Source organism: Callithrix jacchus, chromosome 14, assembly GCF_049354715.1.
Source record: "Callithrix jacchus isolate 240 chromosome 14, calJac240_pri, whole genome shotgun sequence".
In the NCBI taxonomy this organism is placed as follows: domain Eukaryota; kingdom Metazoa; phylum Chordata; class Mammalia; order Primates; family Cebidae; genus Callithrix; species Callithrix jacchus.
This window is the reverse complement of record NC_133515.1, coordinates 71,551,230-71,567,750: the sequence shown is the minus strand read 5'-3', so window position 1 is coordinate 71,567,750 and position 16,521 is coordinate 71,551,230. Positions and strand designations below refer to the sequence as shown.

At 45.2% G+C, this 16,521-nt stretch overlaps 1 protein-coding gene across 4 annotated transcripts in view; it reads right to left on the bottom strand.

The window, feature by feature from the left end:
* The window catches only part of THADA (THADA armadillo repeat containing), a 361,249-nt gene that overhangs the window by 58,627 nt on the left and 286,101 nt on the right, over window positions 1-16,521 (bottom strand). For all 4 annotated transcript variants that reach the window (XM_035272684.3, XM_035272683.3, XM_035272686.3 and 1 more), the window contains 3 exons: window positions 3,882-4,261; window positions 3,172-3,290; window positions 2,454-2,526 (listed from right to left, as the gene is read on the bottom strand). In XM_035272684.3, coding sequence (XP_035128575.3) covers window positions 2,454-2,526; window positions 3,172-3,290; window positions 3,882-4,261 — 572 coding nt within the window. The remainder of the gene's footprint in view (window positions 1-2,453; window positions 2,527-3,171; window positions 3,291-3,881; window positions 4,262-16,521) is intronic.

Below are 16,521 nucleotides of genomic sequence, written 5' to 3'. Positions count from 1 at the left end.
CCAGCACTTTTGAGGCCAAGGCGGTTGGATCACCTGATGTCAGGAGTTCAAGACCAGCCTGGCCAATATGGTGAAACCAGGTCCCTACAAATATACAAAAGTTAGCTGGACATGGTGGCTCATGCCTTTAATCCCTGCTACTCAGAAAGCTGAGGCAGGGGCATTGCTTGAACCCGGGAAGAAGAGGTCGCAGTGAGCTGAGATCATGCCACTGCACTGTAGCCTGGGAGAGAGAGCAAGATGAAGGAGGAAAGGCAGGGGAGAGGAGGGGAGGGGAGAGTGAGAGAGGAGGGGAGGGGAGAGGAGGAGAGAGCAGGGGTGGACAGGGGAGGGGGAGGAGTGACTTTAAGACACACATAATAACTGGTTAGAATCAGCTTCGGATAAGAATAATGCCTTGGCAGGCTTGTTAGGCTGCCTGGTGACTTCTGTCTTAGAACTTGGTGTTTTTGTTTTGTTTTTGAGACAGAGTCTCGCTCTGTTGCCCAGGCTGGAGTGCAGTGGCACGATCTCAGCTCACTCCAACCTTCACCTCCTGGGTTCAAGCGACTCTCCTGCCTCAGCCTCCTGAGTAGCTGGGATTACAAGCATGCGCCACCATGCCTGGCTAATTTTTGTAATTTTTAGTAGAGATGGGGTTTCGTCATGTTGGCCAGGCTGGTCTTGAACTTCTGACCTCAGGGCGATCCGCCCACCTTGGCCTCCCAAAGTGCTGGGATTACAGACATGAGCCACCGCGCTTGGCCCTGGTGTTTTTTTTTTTTTGAGACAGGGTCTCACTCTATTGCTCAGGCTGGAGTGCAGTAGTGTGATCTCTTGGATCACTACAACCTCCGCCTCCTGGGTTCAAGTGATTCTCCTGCCTCAGCCTCTGGAGTAGCTGGGATTAATGTACCTGCCACTATGCGCAGCTAATTTCTGTATTTCTTGGTAGAGATGGAGTTTCACTGCTGGTCAGGCTAGTCTCAAACTACTGACCTCAGAGTGATCCACCCACCTCAGCCTGCCAAAGGGTTGGGATTACAGGCATGAGCCACCATGACTAGCCGGTGCTTTTTTTTCCCCCTGGGCTATAGTTTTTTAGCAAATCATCTCCGTTCCCGTACTCTCTCCACCCCACCTGACTTTTTTTTGGGCTTTTTGTATCTCCTAGTGACCTCCTAGGTTTGGCTCTCTGTCCTGCCTTTGAATTGGGGAAATTGGGCCTGCTAGTTAATTTCTACCCTCGGTTTTATCTCTGCCCAGCCTCATGCTCTCTGAACTTCACAATCTCCTCTCTGAAGTCTTCTTCAGCCTCCAAACTCTCACTCCCTCCACTGGGTTCCCACGGCCCCGGCACATCTTCCTGCTAAAGCATATAATGTAATTATCTAATGTTCTCTTTCTTTCATTAGACTGTATCTCTGGTCACTGCTCATCTTTGTATTTCAGTACCTACACATCAGTGCTAGGTTTATTGTAAGGGCTCTGGATTCACATTGTTATGCCATCACCATCAGTGTGGCTGTGTGGAATCCAGATCTTCAGGGGATTTTTCCTGTTGTGTTGGCTGCCTTCTACTTGTGATTCTATGATGATGCTATCTTTCTTGTATGTAACTAAGTAGCATGTATTTGTCTTAAGACATCTTCCCAGGAAGATTGTTTTTCTTACTTTTGTTCTACACTTCACTATCAAAGGACATGTAAAACAGGTGGGGTGCATCTGGGCCTCCATCCAGAGCCTGCTGGGCCATGTTCTGGGGGAATATTTAAGCCTTAGTGATGTATTTTCATACTTAGTTCATTAGGTTGCAAATATTTTTGGAAGTTACATGTTTATTCCTCTTTAAATAAAGAGTCTAGCTATAGAAATAGGGAAAAAACAAGGGATTTGAGGATAAGTGTTTTGAGGGGAAGGTCCTGTTACCCCTAGGGACTCTAATAAAAAAAAAGCCTAAAACAGGCCAGGCACAGTGGCTCGTGTCTATAATCCCAGCGCTTTGGGAGGCCAATGAGGGTGGATCACCGGAGGTCAGCAGTTCGAGACCAGCCTGGCCAACGTGGTGAAACCCCGTCTCTACTAAAAAAATACAAAACTAAACTAGCCGGGCATGGTGGTGGACACCTGTAATCTCAGCTACTCGGGAGCTGAGGCAGGAGAATTGCTTGAACCTGGGAGCCAGAGGTTGCAGTGAGCCGAGATGGTGCCACTGCACTCCAGCCTGGGCGACAAGAGCAGGACTTCATCTCAAAAAAAAAGCCTAAAACAAGAGAAAAGACAGGTGGTGTTCAAAGATGTCTTCTCAAGTTATATGTGAAGTGAAAAAGCAGCACGAACAATATTTTGGTAGATGTTACATACACATGTCACAGGGGTTCTGCCTGCTGAGACAGTTTACTTCTACGGACACCTTCCGAGTAAATGAGAACACAAAAACCCAGGTCCCAGAACAAGAACAGAACCAGCCTTACCTCCACACATGACTGCATATGGTGGGAAATGATTTTAGAGGCAAGTCTCAGAGCTACACTCTGTATTTCAGATCTAGAAAAATAAACAACAACCAAAAAATCACACAAAATTACGATGAGACACATTTCATACATTGGTGTGTTTTTGTTTTTGTTTTTGAGACAGAGTCTTGCTCTGTCGCCCAGGCTGGAGTGCAGTGGTGCGATATTGGCTCACTGCAACCTCCACCTCAGGGTTCAAGCGATTCTCCTGCCTTGGCTTCCTGAGTAGCTGGGATTACAGGTGAGCACCACCATGCCTGGCTAATTTTTGTATTTTTAGTACAGACTAGATTTCACCATGTTGATCAGGCTGGTCTCAAACTCCTGATCTCATGATCCACCTGCCTCAGCCTCCCAAAGTACTGGGATTACAGGCATTAGCCACTTCACCTGACCCATACAATGGTTTTTGCAGACAGTCTGTAACCTATGCAGATGTGAACACTGGAAATCTCTACCTCCTGGTTACAAAAATGCCTCTGGAAGCAATTACCTTTGGTTATTAATGTGAATCACTGATATCACTCTATTGCTTGAGTTTAGAACTCTTAGGCTGAGGCTTAGAAGAAGATACAGAACCTGAGACCTGAGGCCAGGATTGTGAGCAAGTTCATTACATAATGACTGATGAGACCAGACACCCTACCAGGCTACATGGGAGGCACTGGGGGCAAACCTTTCATTGGAAGCAATATCCATTGTCCAGATCAAGAACTCCTTTGGGGTCAGATGGACACAGTCCTCCGTCTGGGGAAGCCACTCATTAGGGTTCATGCAGTGGAGAATTTTCAGAATCTGTTAAGTCAAATCCATGAAAAAAAGAAGAGAAATAAATACTCAGGGAAAAGTCTCCAGATGTTAAATAATAGTTGTATCAACAAGGGGTCTATCTTTCAAAAGGCGCTCACTGACTTATTTCCCCCATACCTTTGGGAGACTGAGGCAGGATGAATGACTAACCAGAGGGCCTCTAGTGACGGGATGGGAGCCAGATGCCCTGAGTCCTAGGCCCCTGCCCTTTCCTAGATTATGCTTTCCAGGTGGCCATCTGCCCTGAAATAGCCATGTCAGCAAAGACTACCCTCTGACACACTCTACAGTGAATTTTTAATGATCTGTTTCCTAAACATCCCAAAGTGGTTTGCTCTGTCTTTGGTTAATCTCTGCCATCAATACCCCTATCATCAAAAGCTTTTCTTGGTGCCCTAGGTATGACGCCGTGCAAACCATCATACAAAGAGAATCTTTATCCACTGGATGCCGAATCTACTTCCTATTGCCCCACAGAGCACAAACCCAATCTTGCCTCCATGATCCCACCACTCCAGTGGCTCACAAAAGAATGTGGGGAGTGGAAAGGGGCAGTCAGTACATCGGAAGCCTTACCTTGCAGAAGCATTCTGGGTGGCTCTCCTTCATGGCCAATAATAAGCACTTCTCTCCCATGTTGCACAGCAAGGGTTGCAGTCCCTTCTCTCCGAGTCCAGAGGCTGCCAACAAGAACTTTTCCAAGAGAGCTTCCAGTGTCAATGAGCGCACTTCAGGGAAGGCAGATTCTAACAGCTGAGAGAAAGAGATGGGGACATCCCTCTTCCGCTCTCCACTCTTGGCTGCTGCGGCCCACACTGCAGCAATGGCTAGTCTGGTGATGCTCTGGAGGTACTGGGGAAGGCCTGGCACCTTAAAGGCACTGGGAAATCCGGTTATCAACTCTGATGCTGAGATAATCCCTCTGACTTCTTCCCAGAAGCCAAGATTCTCCAGAACTAAGCAGCAGAAAAAACAAAGGGAAAGAGATAATCACTTTACCTGTCCACAAAAGGCTATGAAAGAATGAAAGACTGAAGACACTGGGTGAGACTGGCAGATGTCTTCCATAAGCACATTTCAAACAATGTTGTCAGTGACTAGCCCACTAAGGTTCAGACTTCTAGTCCATGACAATTTCTATTTAGGTAATGTATCATTTTTCCAGCAGGGGGACAAAGGCATTACTATTAGAAGTTGCATTTCCGGCACCCCTGCTCAACGTTCAATAAATATGAACTCAGTGACCTCTTGTCACGTCTAGTATAAACTTCCTTCAGGTGCTCAGCTCCCCTCTGTAACACCTCTTCCCAGAAGCTCTTGGTTGAACCCTATAGTACCTTGGAGCTCATGAGACAGCTCATTCGATTGTTAGTAGATCTAATTGTCAAAAAGCTCTTTCTGTGTTTCTACTCATTGGCCTTAATGCTACATTTTGAGGCTCTCAATGATCGCTCTTTAGGCATCTGATTACAATTCTTGTGTCCCCTCTGTCTTCTCCAGGTGAAACATGCCTACTTCCTTCCCCAGATGATGGGGTCACCGTCTCTCATTATTCTTGCTGCTTTCCTTTGAACATGCCACACACTCTCTTAAAAAATGGCCCAGAGGTAATGCACATGAAATAATCCCATCGCTGTCCCTCAGAAGACCCAGCCATGGTTGGTGATTGTTGAGCAGGAGAAAGGGGTCAGTGGGAGGTGCTGGGTGCTGAGGTGCAGTAATGTGCATCCATTCCAGGAAAAAAAAAAAGTGGCCCACAGGCTGAATCACAACTCTCCTGCATGGTTTGACCTGCAAGACTATTACTTTCCCTGTTCTGAACTGGAGTTGCATCACACTGTTGACTCATATAGAGCATAAAGTCAACTGCAACCGCAGCCCTTCTTTCTTGACATGGTCTACTGATGGTGGTGAGTCATCTTCCTCACACTTCGTACTCAGTACTTAGGTCGAGATGGGGTTTCGTTTGTTTATTTTAAGCCCAAGCATATCCCTGTTAAATTGTATCTTCCCCTTAAGTTTTATGGTCTGTCTTTCAGTTGCTGAGATCTTTTCATAGTCTCATTTCTTGTTAAAAAATTAAAAAACCAAAAACATATTGCCTGCTTACTATGTGATAGGAGCTAAATAAGATCACTGCCCTTAAGGAGTTTATAGTCAGTTTAGTTTGAGAAAGAGAAATGCATGAACAGGTAATGCTAATAAAATGGTTTAAATGATAACCTAAGTCTCAAAGAAGAAGAAAGGTGATAATGTGTTAGGAACACCAAAGACAAGGCAACCAGCTGAGCAAAGGCTAACGAAGGCATGAAACAGAATGGACCACATTGGGAACTACAGGCCATCCCTTAACACTGGAGAATGAAATTCAAGGTGGGAAAGAGCAGGAGACGAGGCTAGGGAAGAATGTGTCTAGAACACAGAAAGCCTCCTAGACAGTGTGAAGCAGCTAGTTCTGTATGCAAGGGAATGCCACTGAGGGGTTTTTTTAAGTCAGGGTCCCATTTTCACTAAAGTGCTCTTCTTGTTGAGAAGGCAATATAAGAGGCAGGGAGACCAGTTACAACACTACTGCACCATAGTCCAGGAGAGAAATGATGAGGGCCTCAAGTTCGGAAGGAATTGGGAGAAGGTGGGTTTAAGAAATACTAAAGGTCTGAAGCCAAGGTGATCATTTAAAAAGGCAAAAAAGAAAGAAAAATACTGAAGGGATAAAACTGGCAGAACTAGGGAATGAGGGTGCAGAATAGGGGCAAAGTCTTGGGTACTTCCCAGTGCCCAGTTCTTCACACACGTACTTCATCTAATAGAAGTCAGGCTAACCAGCCAGGTGTGGTGGCTCACGCCTGTAATCCCAACATTTTGGGAGCTCAAGGTGGGAGGACTGCTTGAGCCTAGGAGTTTGAGACCAGCCTGGGGAACACTGTGAGAATCTATTTCTACAAAAAGTAAAAAAAAATCAGCTGGGTGGGGGAATCACGGGAGCCCAGGAGGTTGAGGATGCAGTGAGCCATGATGCTGCCACTGCACTCCAGCCTGGGTGACAAAGTGAGACCCCATCTCAAAAACACATAAAAAGTAGCTGGCAAACTTCAATTCACATGAATGCCTAAATGCCCACAATCAAATAATTACTAAAAATGTGAGCCAGGTGGAAGGTGGAGGCCTTTGGTGAGCAGGCTCCCCGCTGGCCCTTGCCTCAAATCTTCTTCAAGGCCCTTACCAATTCATTAACTAGCCCTCTTTGGTTCTAGTCATCCCCCAATTATGAACCCTCTTAACTGTATCATTCTGTCCATGAAGTTTTATCTACAAGAACTTAGGACAGACTTCACCAAATGCCTTGCCAAAATTTAGATATTATATTCATAGCATTCATTGAGAAACCCTCACTGAAAATTGTACTCATGATGTTAACAAGTGTTTCCTGGATTGGCTTACCAGAGAGCATTTAAGTGATAAGCATTTATAGCTAAGAAAACACTGTTCACATTCATCATCTCATATAACTCAGAGAACTCTGCTGACTTCTAGAAAACTAACATAAACATAATGCAAATGTAAAACATGAAGGTAACACTTAGAAAAATTTATTTGAAATTGAAAATTTGCATAGGCTTGCAATTTGAGAATTAAAAGTATAGATTTATGTAACACACTAAACTGTTTCAAAGTCTGCCACAAGGGGCAAAATGGGGACTGGACTTGGTCTCCAATATGATGGTACTCCATGGAGGCCACCATCTGCGGCTGCAGACACACCTCTACTCTTAGCTCAGACATTGCAGAAGTCCCAGCTCACCAGGAGGCATCTTTTTATTTTTTTATTTTCTCGGAGACAGAGTCTCCCTCTGTCGCCCAGGCTGGAGTGCGGTGGCACAATCTTGGCTCACTGCAACCTTTGCCTCCCGGGCTCAAGTGATTCTCCTGCCTCAACCTCCAGAGTAGCTGGAAATATAGGCACGCACCATTACACCTGTCTAATTTTTGGATTTTTAGTAGAAAAAGGGTTTCAACATGTTGCCCAGGCTGGTCTCAAACTCCTGACCTCAGATGATCCACCCCACCTTGGCCTCCCAAAGTGCTGGGATTATAGGTGTGAGCCACTGAGCCTGGCCAGGCAGGCATCTTTAAAAAGCGGTGGGGGAAACCCCAGGCAGTTGGGATCTTCAACCTCTGTGTCATCTCTGTTTCAATGTCTAAAAACTGAATCTCATAACAATTTAACAATAAGAAGAGCACAGTACTATCATCTCCAGGTACCATTTCCCCATCCTTCCTACCCACTGCTGCCAGAGGACAACACTACAATCAAAAGGAATTTCATTTGTTTGGCACAGTCAGAAATACAGCTCAGAAATCTGCTCTTAACATTGTAATTAAAAACAGGAAGAACTATCTGGGCCATTCTGGATAATTTTTAAAGGAACCTGTTATCTGAAAGAGATACAGTCCAGGCTGAGTTTAAGTGTAGTCTGCTGGACTTGAGAGCTGCACACCCAGACCCATTTGCCTTGTCTGGGGCCTTAAGAAGGGATGACGTCACTAGGAAGCCAGGGAATGAAGGCACTACCCCAAAGGAGGAGGAGATGGTGAGCAAGCATGCTGAGGAAGGGAATGAAGGGAGATGTTCCTTTGGGACTTCTTGACCTACACTGCCTGTGACTTGAGTATTAACTCCCTAAGAATTTACTAAGCATATACAGGTTGAGCATCCCTAATCTGAAAATCTGAAATCTAAAATGCTATAAAATCAGAAACTCTTTAAGTGTTGAAATGATGCCACAAGTGGAAAATTCCACACTTGACCTGATGCAGGCAATACACAGAAGCAATATATTCAGTGCCCCCAAGGAAAAAATAAAATCACCTTCTGGTTATGGGTATAAGGTATGTATGAAACATAAATGAATTTTGTATTTAGACTTCATTTCCATCCCCAAGATATCTCATTATATATGCAAAGATTCCAAAATCCAAAAAACAAACCAAGCCTGCAATCTGAAACATGTCTGGTCCCAAGCATTTTGGATAAAGGATGCCTAACTGTATTAGATACTTTGGGAGATACAGAGATACAGAGCTGAGAAAGAAAAAGATCTGTTTCAAAGAGCATTTTTTTTTTTGAGATGGATTTTCAGTCTTGTTGCTCAGGCTTACCACAACCTCCGCCTCCTAGGTTCAAGCAATGGTCCTGCCTCAGCCTCCCAAGTAGCTGGGAATGCAGGCATGCGCTACTATGCCCAGCTAATTTTGTATTTTTAGTAGAGATGGGGTTTCTCCATGTTGGTCAGGCTGGTGTGAAACTCCTGATCTCAGGTGATCCACCTGCCTCAGCTGCCCAAAGTGCTGGGATTATAGGTGTGAGCCACTGCACCTGGCCTCAAAGAGCTTTAAGACCAATGGGAGGAAGAAGAACAAGTACACGATAATAACTATAAAAATATGGCTGGGTGCAGTGGCTCATGTCTGTAATCCTAGCACTTCGGGAGGCCAAGGTGGGTGCATCACCTGAGGTTGGGAGTTTGAGACCAACCTGGACAACACGGTGAAACCCTGTCTCTACTAAAAAAATATAAAAATTAGCCAGGCATAATGGCAGGTGCCTGTAATCCCAGCTACTCAGGAGGCTGAGGCAGAACAATCACTGAACCCGAGAGGTAGAGTTTGCAGTGAGCCAAGATCATGCCATTGCACTCTAGCCTGAGTGAAGAACAAGACTGTCTCAAAAAACAAAAACTACAAACATCACAAAATGTTTAGTGCCCTAAAATTTTTACTAATAAAAGCTGACATTTGGGCTGGCCGCAGTGGCTCACACCTGTAATCCCAGCACTTTGGGAGGCCAAGGTGGGTGGACCACCTAAGGTCAGGAGTTTGAGACCAGCCTGACCAACATGGCTAAACCCCATCTCTACTAAAAATACAAAAATTAGCCAGTTGTGGTGTTGCGTGCCTGTAATCCCAGCTACTCAGGAGGCCGAGGCAGAAGAATTGCTTGAACTCAAGAGGTGGAGGTTGAGGCGAGCCGAGATCATGGCATTGCACTATACAGCCTGGGCAACAAGAGCAAAACTGTCTCAAAAAAAATCTAACATTTGTTGAGTATTTAGGTGTCATGTACTATACTGTAATTATAAAATATTATATATCTGTGATTTAGTGCTATGAATAAAAACTACTTTTACTTTGAGACGGACTCTCTGTCACCCAGGCTGGAGTGCAGTGGCACCATCTCGGCCCACCACAACCTCTGACTCCCAGGTTCAGCAATTCTCCTGCCTCAGCCTCCCGAGTAGCTGGGACTACAGGTGTCCACCACCATGCCCGGCTAGTTTCGTTTTGTATTTTTTTAGTAGAGACGGGGTTTCACCATGTTGGCCGGGCTGGTCTCCAACTCTTGACCTAGATGATCCACCCATCTTGGCCTTCCAACGTGTTGGGATTACAAGCATGAGCCACCCCGCCCGGCCAAAAATTACTTTTAGAACTGACACTTGTTGATATTATTCTGAGCACCTAGACAAATACTAACTCATTAATGAGGGAGGCTCTATTATTATTCCCATTTTACAGATGAGGAAACAGAGAGGTTAAGTTGCTTGCTCAAGGTCACTAAGGAAATGGCAGGTAAAGAGAATACATCCTAAAGCCGTATGAAAGACCAAATTGAATGTGAAGGCATTGATTTTCTACTGGAAAAAATTGAAAAAGAGCTTTGAAGAGGGAACACAATTTAAGGCCTCGCTGGGAGAGAAGAGGAGAGGGCAGACGTGCCAGGGAGAGTTAGGAGAGAATAGACACCGAGAGACCTTTACATAAGTTTGCCGAATTAATGTCTCAACAGAGGAGCAGTAAGACAGGTTAGGTCTCTAGCCAAAAGGGAGAAAATTATCAAGTGATACTCATATAGGCACTTTCTCCAAACTGCTGCTTGGAAAAAACATTGTTTGTGCACCAACTGTGACTCAGGGAGATGCCCTGAAGCTGAGGTCTTAAACTTGAGTGTGCATCAGAAGGCTCTGGAGGGCTATGTGAAACCATGGACTGCTGCCTAGGCCTCAACCCAGAGTTTCTGATTCTAGAGGTCCTGGGTAGGGGCTGATGATTTGCATTTTCAACAAGCTCACAGGTGAAGCTGCTGCTGCTGATCCAGGTATATAAAAACCACTGCCCTCAAGTGAAGGTAATGACTAAGGTTAAACCACACATGCCTGAATTCCACTCTTGCAGATTTTGATTCAGTTGGTTTCAAGTTGGGCGCAGACAGCTGTAATCTTAAGAGCTGGCAGGTAATTCTGCTCTGCACCCCAGCTGAGAACCACATGCCTCAGAGCCAACTTCCACGTGGGCTGGCAGGGTTTATGGGTGGGTAGGGCGCTGGTGTTCTAAGCAGAGCACAGCTGACTGCAGGGCAGGACTTCACAGGAGTGAAGAACTAGAAAATTCACCATGCCCCTATTTGTCTTTCAAATAAAAACACCAAAGGAGAGAAAATAACCAAGAATTCAAAAGAATGAATAAGCACTATAAATGTTTCTGGCAGGCAGGCCAGCCGCTAGCCAGACCTTCAGCAATGTAAACCCTGGCTTGCTATGTGCAGATTCTGTTCTAGGTCTCAGATGTAGAAGTGAATTAGAAAGACCCGCTTTGATCTCATGGAGCTCCCATTTGGGTGGGGACCACGGGAACCACATTCCCCTATTCTATCTTAGCACCCAGAGTGAGAGGATCTCTAAGTAGAACAGGAGGTTGGAGATAGAAATGTCCAGTACTTCAGCACAAGCTACTACAGCGACTAAGAAGTGCTGCTTTTCTCCTGCACAGTCATCTCAGCCCAGGAAGCACATGACATTCACCTGAGAGCTTCAGAAAAATACTTAGGTCAGGGGCACTTGACCACATGGCTGGGTGAGACCTTGCAGTCTAGTTTTAAAGTGACCTAGGTACAGCAGGGATCGACGGCTACCATTTTAGTGGTGGAGTCTATTTCCCCGCTGTAGGTAGAGTTCGTCAAAGGCCTTTCACAAGTGGGATTCTTCCCTGGTACAACAACATTTGTGTTGCCACAAACAGTCTAGATGAACACGTGGGACTTACTTTGATTTCTATGAGTGCCCTTCATTTGCTGGACACAAACAACTGAAATTAGATCCACAGTCTGAAATTCAGCAGCCTTCTTCTTTAGCAGATTGTAATTTTTAAACCTTCTTTGACTTTTCTTTTTTTTTTTTTTTAAAAAGAGAGGGCCAGGCGCAGTGGCTCACACCTGTAATCCCAACACTTTGAGAGTCTGAGGTGGGCGGATCACAAGGTCAGAAGATAGAGACCATCCTGGCTAACATGGTGAAACCCCATCTCTACTGAACATACAAAAAATTAGCTGGGAGTGGTGGCACGTGCCTGTAGTCCCAGCTACTTGGGAGGTTGAGGCAGGAGAATCACTTGAACCTGGGAGGGGAGGGTTGCAGTGAGCTGAGATCATGCCACTGCACTTCAGCCTGGGCAACAGAGTGAGACTCTGTCTCAAAAATAGAGAGAGAGAGAGAGAGAGAGAAAAAGAGATGGTTTATCACAAGCTGGTCTTGAATTCCTAGGCTCAAGTGATCCTCTGATACCAGCCTCCTGAGTAGCTGGGACTACAGGTGCATGCCACCACACTCATCTGAAACCTTAACTTTTCTACTAGCAATCTCAACTTCGATTGCTCTGGATTTCTTCTTTGTTGGAAAGCCAAATAAATGCTTGAGTAAAAGAATCAAGTCCCTGCTTTAATGGCTCCATTGTATTTTTTGGAAGTTAGGATGGTTTTTTTCTAACTCTTACTGGCTGGGGCTCTTTTCCGCCCTCCTTGTTTGGAAAGTTTTTGCACTTTCCCACCAGTGCAGTCATCTCAACCTCTTAAGTATGTGTGACTGATTCTTGTATCCAATTTGATTTCATTTTTGGAATTAACTTTTTTTTTTTTTCATTCTTTGGAGCAAGTATATTTCTGGCCTTCAAGGGAATGGCTGAATGGTTGGATTCACATGGAAGGACAATACCTCCTACTGTGCTATGTCCTGGTTCCCTGGAGAAGTTAATTACTAATGAAATGTCACAATGTGGCAGACTGGTATAAGTTGCCAGCTTTTTATTTCGCAAAGGATGCTAAAAACCTACCATGTATTATCACTTCATGAAAGAAAGCCTCTTACCCCCACAAAAGGGAAAAAAACCATAGTGTCATCATAAAAGAAATTTGTGGCTGGGCATGGTGGCTCATGCCTGTAATCCCAGCACTCTGGGAGGCCAAAGTGGGTGGATCGCCTGAGGTCAGATGTTCAAGACTAGCCTGGCCAACGTGGTGAAACCCTGTTTCTACTAAAAATGCAAAAATTAGCTGGACGTGGTGTCAGGCACCTGTAATCCCAGCTACTCGGGATGCTGAGGTAGAAGAATTGCTTGAACCTGGGAGGCGGAGGTTGTAGTGAGCTGAGATGGTGTGACAGAGTGAGACTCCATCTCAAAAAAAAAAAGAAAGAAAGAAATTTGTATTTAAGAAAAATTGTAGCCAGGCATGATGGGATGCACCTGTAGTTCCAGCTAGTTGGGAGGCTGAGGCAGGAGGACTGCCTGAGTCCAGGAGCTTGAAGCTACTACAGTGTGCTATGAGCATGCCTGTGAATAGCCATTGCACTTCACCCTGGGCAACATAGTCAGACTCCATCTCTAAAAACTAAAAACTAAGAAGAAAAAGACAAATTTGCTATGGTATCATTTTGCTATTGTTTCCTTGTGCCATGGGCTGGTGAAATCACCAGGGAGCAGCACTAGTGAATTACAGCTTTGGAGAAGCTGATAAAAGCTTCTTGAGGCTGGTCTGTTTGGATAGCATGACTATTAGGAACCTCTGTTCTCAGGAAGAAACTTTGCAGAGTCCTTCATGACACTGGGCAGAGTGTCTTGTATGGAGTATGGAGGCCCATTCATGCAATTCCCTCTGGTAATATCAGATGTGTTATCTTAGCAGTTTTCGGCTCTTTGGTAGGTCGGAGATTCCAGTGTAATGTCTGCAACCTGAGCAGTGATTGGGAAAGTTAACTTTAGATCTCAAAACTGCCACTCACTAACCAAGGGAGAGTGCTAATTTCAACAGGTTGCTTGAAGAGGATTTCACAGTAGCACAGACCTTGAGCAGGATGGCATCATACTTAGCATGTCCTGTTCTATCATTTAGGGAAGTCTGTCTCCTCCCTAGAGAAGCATAGCCCCAAAGGGAAGGCCTGTGGGCCATGTGCCTTAGATCTTCTGAGCTATTCAAGAGGTGCATGTTAATCTAAATAGCTTTAACAAGGGCATTTGGATAAAAAAAGTGGATAATATCATTACCACATAACTATGGATACAGTGGAGTTAGACCATAACGGCATTTAATTTAGGTGAATTTAACTTTGGTGGGAGGAGGGAGGAGTAATAATTAGAGCGGGCAGTTTCACCTGGCATTCCCATCAGCGATCAATGTTCCATGTAATGTTGCTGTACTGTTACCTCAGACCAGCGGTTCTCAAACTTTAGTTGCTCACCCCGAGTTACTAATTCATTAAGTCTGGGCAGGGCCCCCCCCAAAAGTTACATTTCCTAACAAATTCTCAGGTAATGCTGATGCTGCTGATGCAGGGACTGCACCTCCACCTCAGACCCTCTGAGATCCTCTGTGCTTTCCACAGTGTAAACATCTTGTCATGCTGAATGTCTAATTCTAGCATTTAATGGTATTTGTTTTTGTATACCACAGCCCTTCATCATAAGTCAGCCCCTTCATCTAGTGCTCAACCAATGAGTTCCTGCATATTATAGAGCTCCTGGCCTTCACTCTTATGTCACTCATCAAGATAGCCTGATCATCCTGTGCCAAAATAAAAAGGGTAAGAAAAAGAAAATGCAAGGCCTATTTGGCAAGAAATGCCAACATTTTCTTGGCCCCAGCAAAGATGCTTATGGGGGAGGCAAAAGCCCCAGTGGTCATACACAACTTGCTCTACTTAGAAGCAGCAATCAGTATCCACGAAGGCAGAGGGATCCTCTTCAGGACTGAAAACACCAACCCAACAAAAAGAATGGTTTCACTAGTATAAAATGTCACTTATGGAAATACTGTGCAAATGGCAGTGATACTGGTCATGCCACTGTGGAAGGGCATCTGCCACCGAGTCTCAGAAGAAGATTCCTCATTCTGTCTGAACCTGCACATGCTGTTCCTTCTGCCTCAAAGGAATGAATGAGTGAATGAATGAATGAATGAATTTGTCCTTTGCAGACATGATCATTCTAAAGTTTTCTCTGTCCTCCCCTTTCTCTCCCAGTATCTCTGCCGTCCTTAAATAAGTAGGAGATGAAAAAACACAGAGCAGACTTCACTTGCTTTCTGTTTTTTTTTTTTTTTTTTGAGACAGAGTCTCACTCTGTTGCCCAGACTGGAGTGCAGTGGTGCAATCTTGGCTCACTGCAACCTCCGCCTCTTGGGTGCAAGTTATTCTCCTGCCTCCAAGTGATTCTCCTGCCTCAGCCTCCCGAGTAGCTGGGATTACAGGTACCAACCACCAAGCCCAGCTAGTTTTTGTAGTTTTAGTAGAGGCAGGGTTTTGCCATGTTGGCCAGGCTGGTCTTGAACTCCTGACCTCAAGTGGTCTTTCCGCCTCAGCCTCCCAAAGTGCTGAGATTAAAGGCAGAGCCACGGTGCCTGGCCCAGACTTCACTTTCAATGCATCGCAGATGGCCTACTTTTGCTTTTTCTACTTCAAAGAATTGTAGCGTTGGTCAGAGCTTGTAATCAGATCCAACAAAAGTTTTGATCTGAAATGGTGGATAAACTGGTTCTAAAAATAATCCCAGATGGTAATTTGTACACTCTGAACATTGATGTCCTGTTATGCAATTTCTCAGTTAAAAAAATTTTATTTCTAGAGAAAAGGAAACCATAGGAACAACAATAACAACAAAACAAACTGATTTAGTAAATCTTGGCTTCTCCTTATCAAAGGGAAATTCCATTCTTCTATTTAATCCTTGCCCCTCCCAGTAAACTGTAATCCTGACCCAGGGGCTCTTCCAGTTACAAACATGTTGAATGACCTGGTGGAGGGATTTAGAAACTAACTTTGTCTCACCCTGAACTAGTACTGGTTGTTTATTTCTTGCCTAGGTTTGTTTCTGGTTCTCCGAACCCCATCATCTCTGCTTACACAGGTGTGGCCCCCATTACACATACCCCTTGGAAAACATTCTTTCTTTCCCTTGTCCCAGCATATTCTCAAAGGCATGTATTTTTCAAGTGCAGGACTCCCCATCAGCTGCTGAGGAAGGAGGATGTGCTTCTGAGGATACCCTGAAGACTATCCTGGCAGCCCACAAAATCAAAACACAGTCTCTCTGGCTTGGGAGACAGCAAGGAAAGAAGGGCTCAAAGGGTCTGGGTAGGCTAAAGATGAGCTCATCAGGGCCTGGGTGGGACCCACAGCTTTCACTTTTGCCTCCACCCACCATCTCATCTCAGTCTTTGCCCAACACAGGGAGGAAGTCCAGAACTACTGTGGATAAACATGTGACAACCGAAAGACACAAACACAGTTATTTCTAAGCATACACTATTTCTGGTTTCCTTTCCCCTTTCCTTTCTCCTTTCCTCTTTACCCTTTCCTTCCCCTTCCTCCCTCTCTCCCTCTCTCCCTTCTCTCTCTTTTGTGTTTGGAGACAGGGTCTTACTCTTGTTATCCAGGCTGGAGTGCAGTGGTGTGATCGCAGCTCACTGCAGCCTTCCCAGGCTCAGGAAGCAATGGAAGTAAGCCCGGGAGGTGATTCTCCCAACTCAGCCTCAGTCCCAGGGAACTGGGACTACAGGCACGAGCGACCGTGCCTGGCTAATTTTTTGTATTTTCTGTAGAGATGGGGTTTTGCCACGTTGCCTGGGCTGGCCTCAAACTCCTGGGCTCAAGCAGTTCACCTGACTTGGTCTCCCAAAGTGTTGGTACTAGAGGTGTGAGGCACTGCACCTGACTACTTCTGGTTCTTTTGGTGAACTGGTCTGAAGGACAGGATTCAGAAATTTGCCCACCATGACCCTGTTTAATTTAAACTTTTACTCACAAAGGATGGGGCTTCTCTTCCACATTTAGTCCATGGGGTACTGTCAAACCAGCTTGGGAGTCAGTTGCTAACTGAGAAGATTCCTTTACAT